At 44.7% G+C, this 15,682-nt stretch overlaps 1 protein-coding gene across 1 annotated transcript in view; it reads left to right on the forward strand.

Moving 5' to 3' along the window:
- Positions 1-15,682, forward strand: part of COL15A1 (collagen type XV alpha 1 chain) — a 226,752-nt gene that overhangs the window by 166,990 nt on the left and 44,080 nt on the right. The window contains exons 23-27 of the mRNA XM_084857603.1: positions 1,527-1,592; positions 5,276-5,311; positions 7,470-7,532; positions 10,932-11,009; positions 11,106-11,141. Of these exons, the coding sequence (XP_084713729.1) occupies positions 1,527-1,592; positions 5,276-5,311; positions 7,470-7,532; positions 10,932-11,009; positions 11,106-11,141 (279 nt within the window). The remainder of the gene's footprint in view (positions 1-1,526; positions 1,593-5,275; positions 5,312-7,469; positions 7,533-10,931; positions 11,010-11,105; positions 11,142-15,682) is intronic.

Here is a 15,682-nt window from a genome sequence, read left to right on the forward strand (position 1 = left end):
AGACTCTCGTGATGGCTCACACTCACAAGCGTGAGCGCTACGTGTCTAGCCATCACTCTGAAATGGTGCCCGGGGCGATGTTATTCCTCCCCCTAAGACCCTCCCCAGCCCTTGGGCACTGGGTCCAAAAGCAACTGTTGCGAAGATACGAAGCTGCAAAATTGTGCGGAAGTATGATTAAATAAATGAAAAACCCCGTATGTGCCTCTGTAACTGTGCAGCTGCAAAGGGATGGGGGAGTAAAGAGGCATTACAGAGTGACGCAGGCACTATGCACGCCTACAACATGCCCACTGTAAGATGCAAAGTCAGTTTGGGGAAGGAACAGACATAGTGATGTCAGAGAATTCCCCCACGGATCTCAGGGAGGCCGAATGCCAGTGCATTCAGCCCCCCGAAATTGGTGGCGGAACGGTCTGCCACCACCCCCCAGGACGAGACTTACCGGGGGCGGATCTTCCTGGCAGCGGCGGCTCCAGCGGCAGTTCGGCAGCGGCGGCCGGTCTTCTGACCGGCTGCCGCCGCCGCCATTTCCAGGTAACCCCCCCCAAAAAAACGTGATAGGCTACGTAAAGATTTATGTAGCCTATCACAGCTAGATTTTAAAAAACCACCGTGATAGGCTACGTAAATCTTTATGTAGCCTATCACGGCTGACTTAAAAAAAAACCACGCGCGTACGTAAATGGCGGCGGCCATAGCCGCCGCCATTTGCGTTCCTTATTTTGGCACGTCTTAGTCTACGTAAACATTTACGTAGACTAAGACGGCGAAAATAAGGGGAACGCAAATAGCGTAGCGTCTACGCTATTTGCGTTCCCCTTATTTTCGCCGTCTTAGTCTACGTAAATGTTTACGTAGACTAAGACGTGCCAAAATAAAGAACGCAAATGGCGGCGGCCATGGCCACCGCCATTTGCGTACGCGCGTGTTTTGTTTTGTTTTTAAATCAGCCGTGATAGGCTATGTAAACATTTACGTAGCCTATCACGGCTGACTGCAGGGACGCAAACGGCGACGGCTACGGCCGCCGCCATTTGCATCCCTGCTAGCCAGCGGCCGGATGTCCAGCTGCTGACGGAGCCGGCCGGCGGCCCCGCAGAATCACTGTGGAGCACAGCCGGCCAGCCAGGATTCCAGGGGGGAGGAATGGAGTGCCTCCCCCCCCGGCCAGGATTCCGGGGGGAGGGACGGAACGCCTCCCCCCCACCATCAACATAATCCGCGGAAAGGTAAGTCACTTTCGTACATCCCTAAACAGACGGCCTGCAACCACAGGGAAACCTGCAGCACCCCCCCCCCCAAATTGCAGTAAAACAAGTCCTTGGAACTCCGCTTTTTCCAGGTAAAAACCACGGATGGCTGTGAAGTGGCAACTGCATCATGTATTACGATGGACTTGCACCCCCCCCCCGGAGTAAAAGCCCGGTGTAGATGGGGCCCTGGACACTTCTAGAAATATGTGGATGTTCTAGAAAAACAATACATGTTTGGCATTTCACCCATCCCATATCTTTACTTTTTAGTCACTCCTCAATGCCTCAGATGGAAGTTTTACCACCACTGGCATCAAAGGACTTATTGGGCCTCCAGTGAGTATGTTCTGTTGTATTAAATCAGGGGTGTTGGTCCTCTTTCAGCCCAAGGACTGAATTCCATTTCACAGAAGTTCTCGGGGGCCGCATTCCAGTAGTGGGCGGGGCTGAAGGCAAAAAGGGGTGGGACCAAAAATATTAGGATATTTTAGCTTGAACCTTTTACTTTCAGTAACTAAACCTTTGGAGAGGCATTACAACTTTTTAGAGTGGGGAAAAAAACTGCATAAAAGCTGGGAAACAGTAAACAATAGGTGGTTGGGGAAAGGGGGGTATGGCCATCTGGAGAACACCGGAGGGCCAGCTGGGACCACAGGAGGGCTGGATGTGGCCCCCAGTACTGAACTTCTGCATCCCTGTATTAAATAATATAAGGGTGCTTCAATTTAGGTAGCTCTCAGAGCACTTTTCTCTGATCCTCACGTAGAAATGTGCTGCTTCCACTAACGTCTTTGTACTTCATTGGAGTATATATCAATCATCCCTGAGTGCAGATGTTGATGTATCATAAATTACAATGATTGCATTCTGCTATTTCTAGTAGAATATTTCTGTTTGTGCTGGAACATATAGAATATAATTCAAGTGGTCACTTATGCATCACACAAAAAGAAGAAAAATGTCACCAAAAGAGAGGACAATAGAGGACACAGATTTGTATAAAATGTGCACATGCTAATGTATAGCTATAGATGCAAGTTTGGAAATAATTACTATAATTTAAATAGAAATACAGTATGGTGCACCATAGTGGGAAAGATGGTGACCAGGGTACCTGTATTCCTTCTCGGCCTGTTGTCCAGGTGCTCCCTGTTGATGGGCACCTTCAAGGCCCCTTTATGGCTCTCCCTCCTTATGGTTCTTTATCTTTAAACTGGACTTGAACCAGCAGCCCTCCAAGCAGAGGACACCTTTGAACAGGGGATGTCCTCCATAAGGAACATAGCCACCCTACATATCACCAGAAGTAGAGGTTGGGGAATGTTAACTTTAAACTCTGAATTTAAAGTACGATTGTAAAAAAAACAACAAAAAAAACTGGAATAGGAAAAATAGTTCTCAGCATTAGGAAAGTTGTGAGGAATTAAATTTGTTGCCTTGCAAATAGGGTGGGGCTGAGCAGGGCCTGCTTGAGCCAACACAAGGCAGCCTGCCACCTCTGCCACCACCTCCTTCTCCTGCCCACCCTCCGGGGCTTCTCCCTGCAGGAAATCGATATGAATCACATAATTTTTTTGCAGAGTCTGCTGAAAAGTATAGTTCTAGTCCTTTTCCTGCATGGGAAATGGATGCTCTGAGTTTCTGTGCATCTCTACTCAACACGCTTCTCTTTCTAGAACAGCTTCTTTGGCTTCTGGATGCCTGGGAGGTGTCAACTCCCTTTCATGCCTCTGCCTAAGGTCCATGTAACATATCTCTGCTACCCCAAGAAATATATTGTTCATGATCAGATGGTCTGGAAACCCAGGAATACATTTAACAGTGTATTCATTTTCATAAAGAACTCTTGGCTTCTCATTCCAGGCACCACTATCAAGCCAGTTAGCTTACTTGTTACTCTTTTCTCAGAAAATCTCAGCCGAAAACCAGGAAACAGAATAATCCTCATACCTCACAACTAGTTCTGAACCTTAAAGAAGTAGTTTTGGTTATGTATTAGAGTTATGTCCTGCTCTTTCTTTGAAGAGCTCTGAGTGCCTTACTTAAGGTCCCCAGGTAGTCTCCCATCCACGCAGCATATGGGGCCAAACATGCTTAGCTTCAGCCTGGTTTATTGTGCTCTCCCAGACAAGAGCTAGCAACACTTACTATCATCAGCTCTTCACATGGTGAGCTTGCATTTAAAGATTGGACAAAGTATTCCAATTTAATTAACTGGGAAATGAAATCACGTGGCTTCTGTCCAGTTAAGGAAATCTAAATTAATTGTATGAATTTAAAATCTGCATCCATTCCCATGCTAGTAAAGCAGTTGATTGGAAGGGAGGGAAGTGCATGACCCTTGTGTTTAGATAATGCATGGATGAGTCAAAGCAAGCACCATGTGTGAGAGAAGACAGAATGCCACTTCTCAAGGCAGTGCCTTGTAGCTACAGTTTATATATATACTTGTATTAAAAAGAGTTTTATTTTTATCAGCTCCCTAATTAATTGGGAGCACTTTTTAATCAATAAAAAAAGTTTAATGGGCTAAACTAGTAGATTAATCAGTGAAACCCTGTTGGCCTATAGGACAGGTTTACAGCATATATATAGGCAGTGTTTTTTCGCATCTTGCAATTCCCAAGAATCAAAACAATGAATGCAAAGTTGCCGATTCTGATGCAATTCCTGGATGAGAAGACTTCTAGTATGACTGCATGAACGAACAAGATGAACAAATATATCAATGTCTTTTTAGCAGTATAGTAACACATCATATAAAATAGCAATTTAAATCTGGCCTGCTTCCTAGAGACTGTGTCTCTGTGGACCAGGAAGATCTTTCAAGTAACTGACAGTGAGTATTACACTGGAACAGCAACCTGCAGATTTATTTGTATAATATCATGGCCCTTAACGAAGGCCCTTTAACTAAGTTATCTTCTTTTTGATAAGCCAAAATCTGTCCTTGATGAGTTGTTCTATTTATTATTTGTAATTCTACTTTATTTGATTCTGTGTACACTGAATGTCCTTGTTGTTTGTTTGTTCATATGTATAGCACCATCTATGTGCATGGTGCTTTACAAAGAACAGATATGATATGTCTCTTGTGCAAGGGGCTTATATTTTAAGGGTGCTTCCAGGGAGAGGTCTCCAAATATTACCAATCAGAAAGCACTGTGCAGAAATTCCAACTTTTTTATTTTTCTTAATGGATTTTCTGGGGTAAGAAAAAAGACAGTAGGAAGTAGTGGGGAGAGTCGGGAGGGTTACAAGTGGAAGACAATATTGTCTGGATCCCTTGTAGAGTTCCATGGATGAGGCAGGATGAGAGCAGCATTAAAGTCTTGTCTGGAAGCCCTCGAAAACTCATACTGGGAAACAGCAAAGGAGGGGGAAAATGGAGGCCTGGATAAGCAGGAGAATTATGTTATCTGACTGGTGCTTGATGTGCAAGGTTTTTGTAATGAACAACGTTAAAAGAGAGAAAAAATTGATGGGCTTTAAATGTTACAGCAGTGGCTTGGGATCTGCTTTTCTGTTTGTTTGGCACTGCTGTAATGTTTAAAGGCTCACAACCACATGGGTGTGGCCAATTATGCAGGCCATTACCATGCAGCCATTGTTCAGCCAAGATCAGAAACAGTGACTTGGTGGTAAAGACACTGTTGACTGGCTCTAACCATGTGACGCTGGCCCTTTAAATGTTACAGTAGCCTTCTGGGATGAGCCGAGAAAAGCAGTTCCCAGACTGCTGCTGTGATGTCTTCTGGGCCCAATCTGGAAGCCCTTCCCCGTGATGTGTGGGTTACTTTGCAATGAGAGAGAAATGCATCCTGCATCTGGTTAACCCCATTCCAAATTAAGCCTTGAATCCAGACAGCCGACAACTGATTCCACATTTTAAAAGCTGTCTAATGTGTAAATGCAGTTCAAAATGAAATAACATTCACAAAAAGCAGATGCCCAGAGACGGCATGCTCCATTTAACCAGAGTGAAATGTTTTCATGTGCTTTGTTGTTGCATTTCACAGGGTCCAGACGGTAAGCCCGGCCTGCCAGGATTTCCTGTAAGCACTGTGTTCTAAATTTCTGAAATAGTAAACATGTAAATGATCCCATCAATGTTTTACTATTTGGTATAGTGCAAAATTTATACAATGCCTGATAAACTCTGAGAAGCCATAAAAATCACACCCAAAAAATCAAATGAGAGGATAAGATGAAACTGAGTAATGTTAGAGAGAACACTGCAGAATTGTTAGGGCTGTCAGTGGTGGCTTTGGGAATAAGCAATGTTGTGCTTTCCTTCTAATCACGTGCCTAGTATTTTTTTTGTTTCCCTCAAATGACTTCATTAAGTTTAAACCAGATTATTTTGCTTAAAGTAATTATATCTGTGCTTTATAAGAGGAGTTTGTGTAAAATAGAAGAGAGATGAAACTAGGATGGGAGTTATTTCCACTGTGCCCTACTTGTCACATTCCCAGAGGTATCTCGCTGGCCTCCAAAGGAGGAGTGTGCTGGATTAGATTAACTTCAGAGGTCTGTTCTGACCTTCTCCTCAACACGTTCAGCAAACTTGTGGAGAAGGGATGGTGATCATGCTGCTCCCCACTTGCCCCGACAGCGACACACTCGCTGGCCACTCCCCCTGGTGGTTTACAAAGACATACCTTTGACTGGGGCGCACATGAAGGCACCCACCAAGGTACAGATGAACATGTGTAGGCCCAATCCCGGTTCCCCCTCATGTGAAGCAGCCCTATGTGCCTTTGCTGCTCCCACTAACGCCAAACGTGTGGGTGGCTGACCAGGAGGCATGTTGTCATCCACGGGCCTGGCTTGGAACACAGTTTCACTCCTCTTTCCATGTGTTTGCTGTATGTACGAAGGAGTGTGCCTGATCTAATAAGGCAGCATTTACATCCTTAACCTTTATGGTCTTGATATAGGCCAGGGGTGTTGAATCTTCTTCAGCCCAAGAGCCAAATTCCATTTTCGAGAAGCAATTGGGGGGCTTCCAATGGTGGGCAGGGCCACATTCCAGTGGTGGGCAGGACCAAAGGAAAAAGGGGTGGAGCCAAACATTCCAGCATATGTTAGTTTAAAGCACTCACTGCCAGTAACTAGGGATGTACGTGCTCTGTGTCTGTGTATTGTGGATTGTCAGGCACCTTTTGTTCCATCATCCATTCACAAACTGAACTGGATGGTTTTTTGTTGTATGGAAAAATATGCAAATAGTTGTGTAACAGCATAACAATTTACATAATTTACCTTAGTATGTAATATTTAGTGTGTTGTCCTCTATTCCATTCATCTTTTCCCCACGTATATTTACCAGTCTCAGCAGAAACTTGTGTATTTTCCTACGAATAAATATGCGTAAATTTGGGGGAAGTTTTTAAAAAAAGGACCCAAAAGTCTACCAACTCTGTGTGACCCGAGGAAATCAGTCCGCAGCAGATTCCACAGGTCAGATTCTTAGAAATCCAAGTTCATTTTAGTCTGTCTCGAATTTCTCCCGTATCCACACCAGTAACTAAGCCTTAGGAAAGGCATTTCAACCTTTTAGAATGGGGAGAAAATGGTACAAAATCCAGGAAACCACCAAATTATTAGTGATTGGGGGAAAGGATTGTGGCAATCTGAGAAACCCCAGAGGGCTGAATTTGGTCCCCATGTCTGAAGTTCTGCATAAGCCAATACATCAGTTGTGTGAGAGCCACAGTAATGTGTCTGTTCCCTCACCACATCTCCAGCGAGGTTGTGTGGATGTTCCTACTTTGCTCTGGTAACATTTGAAGGTGTGGATCCTATGCCCTAGGGGGCTGGCACTACGAGCGAGGGAAGTTCACCATGTTGCTCCATTTTTCATGTTCACTTCCCTCAGCTATTACCAGAGCAGAGTACTGAGCCATAGTTACCAGGAAAACCTGCACCTGGAGAAAAAGTGCTAACGAAGTAGTTGAGGGGAATGTGGGCAACTCCCACCTGCCCATGCTGCACTTTAAATCACCCCCTTCCCCCCACACATACACACACAAACAGAACCACCACCACCGCTGTAAAGAGATCGGGCAGTAGACCCAATTCTGCAAATAGGTCTCTGCTGTCATGTCTAGTTTGGTCCTAAAAGATAGATTTTAATGTATGTTTAGCAACATGCAGAAGCTGCCTAATTTAATACTCCCATTTATAGAAAGTCTGCTGTCTTTCTTCTAGGGCCCAAGGGGACCAAAAGGAGATGCTGGTCTACGTGGTTTACCAGGACAGGAAGGAAAGCGGGTAAGGAGGAAGCTGGGTGGCAGGCCAGCAATAAACCGTGCTTGGAAATGTGTGGGAATGGTTAGGGATGAGTTCCTCTTTGTGTATTCAAAGGTGAGCTCAAATATTCCTGGCAAAGGAAGACCATAAGAATCTTGCCATTTTGTTTGCAGGGTGTGTCAGTTTTCCTTTAAATGTGCTGGGATGAAATGCTCTTCTGCAAAATGATCTTCTATTAAGGAATGTCTTCTGAGAAGTAGGGGGGGGGAGTGAGATCACACTGCGTTGCAATTTCTATACTTCCCCCGTTATAATTCAAGGCTAAGTTCAATGGAGATGGAAGATCTACCAGTACATTTCAGAATCTGAGGAGAACCACTTTTAATAGGACAATGTGGATTGTTCCATGATTTGGAATAACTACTTCCTTTGTCCTGAGCAAAAATAATTGATTGGGGCGCCCTTTTTCTCAGGTGGTGAGATCCAAGAGTGGACAAGTACCTTGGGAAAGAGGAGCAGGAAGATTCTGTGCACGTGTCCTAGCTTGAACTGTCTGCAGTCCCCTCCCCAATGGCCCCCCAACTAGCAATCCCATTGGCAGAGAGGGCAAGACACAGTGCCTGTTCTGCAGGACTCCCTCCTTGGCCCTGCAGAAACTAGCGCTCATTAAAAAAGATTATCATTGCTAAAAAGGCACAACACTGGGCACCAGCGGGCATTCAAAGCTGAACTGAAAATGTATCTGTTTTTGCAGCAGGAGAAAAAGCTGAATTTAGTAAGTGGGATAGTTGTTTTGAGTTTTAATTAGTAGAAAAATCCCATTCTCTTCGATTTGTCTCTTCTCTTTTTCTTGATTTTGAGGTCTGTATGTCTTTTGGATATATAGAATAGTGTAAAACAATATTTATTTGATAGAGAAATGTATTTCTTTTTCCTTTTGATTTTAAATTACATGTATATTTGTACAATTAAAATATGTGTGGAAAAGATAATATACTCCAAGGTCTGTAGATCTGAAATAACCATGTTCTAGATATTTGAAATTATTAATTGTCTGTTCATTTCTTTAAAGTTACAATCTGCACACTTTATTTTGGCTACACAGGCTTTTGCCAAAGTCAGAGTGCAAACTGCACACAGTTATAAGAGTGCATACCAATAATACATACCTTTTTAGATGCTGGGGAACAGGCCAAAGTATTTTTCTGCTCTTGCGTGTCTCCCCTCCCAGTCCAGGAAAACATATTTTTAAATTCCTCTTTGCCAATCTTAATACAGTGTGAGGTATTTTGTCCTCTTATCTCAGATGGTCACAAACCCTTCACTGAGTTGCATAAATGTAGTTCAGAAGTGAATCGCAAACTCCTTGTAAGGAACCAAAAACAACAACAACACCCAATGGTAAGAGACCTGCTGAGACAAAGGTCAAGGTGGTTTACAGATAGACACAAAATTAACCTCAACCTTGTGCAGATGAAAGAGCAGCCCCTGCTCTGCTGCTACATGTTGTGGTTAGGCAGACTAAGGTAGGAGGAGAACTCTACATGCAAACAGTTTTTTAAGCCTTCCTTGCTCTCAGAAAGAAGACCTTATTCCAAATACCCTATTCTTGATCTATTGATAATGATTCTGCTCTCTTCTGAATAGCAAGTTGAAGAACCTAAGAAATATTGTTTATTTCCATGTCACTTTCACAGGGCAATCCCATGCATATTTACTCAGAAGTAAGCCCCAATGAAGTCAATGGGACTTACTCCCTAGTAAGTGTGTTTAGGATTGCAGCCTTAACGTGCAAAGTGGTTTACAAACATTCAGGGCACAATCCTATGCATGTTTAGACAGACCAAAGGCCTACAGCTCCCAGCATGCCCCAGCCAGCATGGCTGGCTGGGGCATGCTGGGAGTTGTAGGCCTTTTTTTTCTGTCTAAACATGAATAGGATCGTGCCCTTATCCATTCATTCTCACAATAATCCATGAGGTCTGGGCACCAGAAATGGTTTTTGCATCCACAGTTATTATTCAGTCAGGCCCCATACAATTGGAAAATGTCCAAAGATAACATTCAGAAAGAAAAACAGTCCTCAAGAAAAAGTTATTATTCTATTATTACTTCTTAATATTATTATATTGTAATTCTATCCCACCTTTTTGAAGCCAATCAAAGCATTTTATAAAAAGTTCTGAAAATAAAAACTTAATCAAATTGAAACATAGTAAAACATTAAGACCAAACTTAAAAACCATTAAAAAAATTTAAAAGCCGAGTTAAAAAGTTGACTATCTGAACCTTGCCAAAATGGTTTTTATGATTCTACAGACCCGTGCCTCAATGTATGCAGAAGTGATGCTTTAGGTAAAGTGCAATGCCAACAATATTAGAACTTGCCATTCTTCTAGCCATTGAGGATATCATCAGATGAATCTCCAGAGTAGAACCCTGTGCCCTACTCAATATTGCAGACCATCCCAGAGGCAATAGAAACAAAAGCTGTAGAGTATCTTGTCTCAAGGAAGGGGATTAGAATAGATGCTGTAGAAAAGGGGCACTCTCGGTGCATCCCTCAGCCACAGGGCGGGCCCAGCTTTGCAGCCAAAATGTCAGAAGTGAACAAGTGAAGGATACAAGTGAACTTCACGGTCACCAGTCTAGGCTAAATCCAACATCATGCTAGTGGAAGTCCACTAGCGCAGGGGGGCATTCTCCCTCTCTCCTCCCCCTTGTAGTCTTCTGCACTACCTGAAAATCTCCTCTGGAGGGTTCCCGAGTTCCCCAGTGTGGATTTTGAGGGTGCCTGGAGGGCTGTGAGGGGAGGGGGATATGTGGAAAGACACCATTAGATCCAACCCTCTATCTTTAAAAATATCACTATTCATGCAATTATCTGTTTGTTTGTAACCTTAATATTTTAACTTTAGAAGTGCCAAACTGCTCTGGGGATTGTGAGGGGTAGCTTCTTGATGACACTGGAAAGGAGCAATTAGTACTGGGCATAGCCAGCTTCTACCATATATTTTCAAAACTGTCTCCCACCCCTCGGTCTCTGCTTGACTCTGGAGAAGAATAGTTACATATGGACTGAATATGATGAGAACACTTCCAGGTTGGCCCCACCACCCTATACATGTTATGGCTGTCTTTTCCCTATGATGGCCGTGTTATTCTTACCTGCTATCCAGGAGCTAGATTTTCAGGATTAGGCCACCCTTGCATGCATATTCCCATTTGTTTTGAGGAAAGGAAGACAAGGTTAATATCCCTCCATATCCATATGGTTTTTGTCTTCTCGTTCAGAAAGTGCTATTTCAAGTCAGATTCATGCTAGCTCTCAGCTTGAATGAATAAAGCAGTTGAGTCATTGGTCAGATTATGTGCTGTTCCTTGTAAGTAAACTAACACGTTATCCTGTGGCTTTTGTAGGGTGAAAAGGGTGAGCCAGGAGCTATCTTCGCTTCAACTGACTCATTAGCAGAATTGATAAGAATACCAGGACAGAAGGTAGCTTTACTGGATTATTGTTAGCATTTTTTTTGCTAGCTCTGTCACATCAATGGCATTCTTCTTAATCACTTAATATAACCCTTTTCCTCACAGGGTGAACCTGGAGTAATGGGACCACCTGGGCCACTGGTGAGCTGCTTAATTTTTTAATCAGTTCCTGATCTTTGTTCATAGAGACATTGTAAAAATATGAATACTATTCACTATAGGAGAGAGAGAGAAATATTTCAGCAATTATTAGAAAAGTGAAGGTTGGAAGAAAATAGCTGGAATGAGTGATGCTGGTGGCAAACAAAGCTTGTCTTAAAATCTAGACCCGTTAACAATATGTTTTCACATATGTGACAATGCACCTTTCCCCCCTAAAACCGGGGCTTCTTCACATGGTGCTTTTATCCAGCTATTGAGATTGGTTACTCACAGAAGTTTGTGGGTCCTTTAGATGATGTTGTCAACCTCCAGGGCGTCTCCTGCACTAAATAACCTTTACTGCATTTTTTAAAAGATCGGAGATAATGAGCTATCAAATTACAGTACTTGAGTTCTACTTGAGTTCCCTCATGAAAATGGAAAATCGGCAATAAGAGGAGCTAGACCACAGTGCCATCTACTGGCTATGTAATGAAACAGATGGAAGACTCAGATAAGGGGGAAAAGCGTGGGAAAGGAAGTGTGTGTAAAGGGAGTCCGTTGGGATCCTGCATTTAAAACGGAAGCAGAAAGCCCCATTTTAAATGCAGGATTTTAGGCTGGTATAGAGATGCTCCTGGTCTGTAATGCAAATCACAAACAACTCTGCTGATTCTCCCTCACTACCCCCAATGCCTGGAATTTCTTCATTTGTGTGGTGTCAGTGTCAAATCCATCTTTCTCATGATGCCTTTGACAACCCCTTAGCGCTTATCCCAACTGAAATGAAACCCAGATTCATTCCTTCCCTCTCCAGCCTTTATCGTCAAAAAATTTAGATTGTAAGTATCTTTCTGCTTATATTTATAACACTTTACAGAGTAATATAAGCACAAAGATACTTACAATCTAAATTTTTTCATTATTTCATTATTTGCTCTCTTAAAATATTTATATCTTGCTTTTCAAAACAAATTTCAGAGCAACTCACAAGAAGTAAAGTGTCACCTTTAAAGCAGCCTTCACCAACCTGGTGTCCTCCAGATATGTTGGACTACAACTTCCAGCAGGCTCAAGCAGGTTGGGAAAGGCTGCTTTAAAGAAACACTGAATATGTTGAGTATTAAACGCAGCAGCTTTAAAACAAGTAAAAAAGAATTAAACCATCATAGTAGTAATAATAAACGGAAGATCTATTGAGAATGTACCAACATTTTATTTTTTCCAGTCTATCCCGTTAACCTTCACATATGGCACAAATAGCCCAAGAGAAAAGCTCAAAAGCACTTGTGTCTTGTGTGAACCAACCAAAGTCATGGATGAAATAGACTAAACTGTTCTAGGGTGTGTCTCCGTGACAATGGAAGGAGAAGCAAATGGTGGCTTACCCGGATTTTTCAAGGAACCGGCTTTGGCCTGTGCAGGGCCAAAGTGCACCACAGCATTTTAAGGAATGTTAAGGAATGTTATGTTTTTCCATTTTAAGGAATGTTATGTTCACAGGAACTTAATTCGGGGTGGGGGGAGTGAATGTCATCAGACTGAGAGGGGCCACTCAGCCAATAAGAGAGTCTCCCCACCTCCAGGCTCTACCCCCTGTCTCCTTCCCCTGAAGTTCCCGTAATGTGAAGCTTCACATTAATTACTTCCTTACAGCAACAAAGCAAACAGTAAAGAAACACAGCTTCGATATTTAGGGGACAAGCCTCATTGACCACAATGGGAGTTACTTCTGAGGAGACACCTGCTTCCCCGACCTATGCCCAATTCTGCTAATTGTGTTCTTATTTCTTTCCCTCCTCCATTTCACTATCATGCATTTGCCAGCAAGGCCTATACCCCTATTTCACTATCATGGAATTGTGCAATAGTGAGATAAGGGGTGTAGGTATTGCCAGACAAAAGTACAATTTTGCTTTAATTCATTACTTTTTTTTTTTTTTTAAAGTAGAGGCTGCCCAGAGCACATCTGCACTTTGTGGGAATGGCCACCAGAGTTTTAGGGGTAGACAAGATGAAGTAAACGCCATGAGGTAGCTCAGAACTCTGACGAACAGCCATGAAATGGCAGAAACATCAGGGGAACACAGGCGAGGAAAATATTGGGGAAACACCCCTTGGCCAGGGTCAGTGAGGTCACGGCCAGGTGACAGAAACACCCCTGGGCAGGGAAATCATGCCCAGATTTCAGTAAATGCAGAGGGTGGTGCACACAACAGAAGCACAGACAAGCTGAATTAAGGAAAACAGTTGGACTAAAAGTAGTCTCAGAAGAACTGGTTTTCGGTGCGAAACTCCAGGATGGCTATGAGATGGCCATGACATCATGTGCCCAAAACAACCTCCAAACGCAGCAACCTTGCAGTAAAACTCTCATGGAGACACCCCCCTGGTTTGATGTTGGGCCTCAGGGGAAGCAGCCAGTCAGTTAGGCACTCAGGGAGGCTCTGGTGGAAGGAAGCTGTGACTGGTAAGGCACGGGTCATGTTCAGTTGGTGGTTTGCTGGGTAAATAAGAGCACAGCAAGGCAGAGACTAGCAGCACCTCAGGCAGCACTCAAAAAGAGCTACTAAGCTGGGGTAGCTCCTCATGAAAGGAGCTGTTGTTCTAGCAGGGGATTAGCAGCAACTGAGGGCTTAAGCAGGCTGTTCAGCTCAGAAGCTCCACCTCCCACTGGGTACTGAGTGCAGCCTTGAAGGGCCCATGCTAATTTCTCTAGCCTCCTATGCTCTGGGAGAGCCCTTCTTGGAGGTTGATGTTGATGGGAAGAATGAGCCCTTGGGTCCAGGGGATCCACCTGGGGTCCCTAAGGGTCCTCCCTAGAATGGGGTGACCATATCTCACTGGGCTTGGAGTTCTCTGTAGGGTGACGCTGAGCCACCAGACCTAGGACCACAAAGCTAAACTATGTTGGGATGTCAGAGAATTCTGCCACGGATCCCAGGGAGGCCGAATTCCAGTGAATTTGGCCCCCCGGAATCCATGGCAGAACGGAGCAACCCGCCCCACCACCCTGCGAAAGCTCCGCAAAACGGAGCCTACCTGGCTGTGGCTGCGGCAGCAGCTCTGGCTGCTGCCGGGCTGCGGCCGCAAATGGCGGCCGCTACACTGGCCACCATTTGCGTCCCTTCGCTGAGCCGTGATAGGCTACATAAATATTTACGTAGTCTATCACAGCAAAGAGCGGGGACGCAAATGGCGTCCGCTGTGCCATTTATGTCGCCGCTTTTGCCGTGATAGGCTACGTAAATATTTACATAGCCTATCACAGCTCAGCGAAGGGACGCAAATGGCAGCCGCTACGCCGGCTGCCATTTGCACCCGCAGACCTGCCGCAGCCAGATGTCTGGCTGCAGATGCACCTGGCCAGCGGCTCCGCGGAGTTGCCGTGGAGCAGAGCCAGCCAGGGAGGATTCCGGCGGGAGGAATGGAGCGCCTCCCCCCCCACCGCGGATGCCACTTATGAAACAGGTAAGTGATTTTGTACATCCCTAAAACTATGTACAGATATGCTTCTGTTTGTTTGTTTTTTAATAGGGGAGGTGGAGAGTATAACCTTCATGTCTGTAATGCAGTAGGCAAAGTTAATGAAAACTCATCTTTAAAATCTGTAGTTCTATGCAAACAACTCCATGAAACGCAATGGGACTTACTCCCAAGTAAGAGTTGCACCTTGTGGCTGTGATCCTGTGTATGCCCACTGAACTCAACGTAATCATCTGCGATGTTGTGGCTGGTATCTAAGTAAATATGAGTAAGGATGAAATCCTTGGCCCCTAGACACTGGCTAGATGGCCATAGGATTGGTTGGTTTCCTGGAACTGACCTCAGAGCCCCTCCGCACTCCTCCTGCTGTGCATTGGATAGGCAGTCACCTCTGAGTTCGGAGGCGGCCGCCTATCCTGATAGGATTGCAGTCTAAAATGAGTAAATATGCAAAGGGAGCCATCGTATAGGTACAGGGAATGACTGTAAGACTCAGCAGGCCTCAAGTACAACTGTCCTTTATCATACACAGAACTGCAGAACTTAGGAAAGCTCTGCCCACTGCTGCTACTCTCAACTCTACAGTAGGGATGGCGGAGAAATTCTCCCCGAAACTTCGGGGGGCCGAGCACCAACGTGTTCGGCCCCCCGAACAAGATTCGGGGAGAAATCCTCCGAACCCCCCCCCGCCCACCCCCGGGACGGGACTTACCTTCACCGAATGTCCCTCCCAGCGGCGGGTCCGGCTGGCGGTTTGGCGGGTGTTCGAGCGGGGCGGGAGCGGCAGCCGGTCTTTCGACCGGCCGCCACCGCCGCCATTGCAATAAAAGAAAAAAAAAAACGCCCCCTGATAGGCTACGTGACGATTAACGTAGCCTATCACGGCTAGATTTGCAAAGTCAGCCGTGATAGGCAAATAGCGTTGCCCTTATTTTCGCCGTAGTCTACGTAAATCTTTACGTAGATTACAGCGACCAAATAAGGAACGCGAATGGCGGCTCCCTATGGGGGCCGCCATTAGCATACGCTTTTTTTTTTTTTTTAAGTCACCCGTG

Source organism: Heloderma suspectum, chromosome 5, assembly GCF_057233095.1.
Source record: "Heloderma suspectum isolate Gila_16-S chromosome 5, 16-S_ref, whole genome shotgun sequence".
Lineage (NCBI taxonomy): Eukaryota > Metazoa > Chordata > Lepidosauria > Squamata > Helodermatidae > Heloderma > Heloderma suspectum.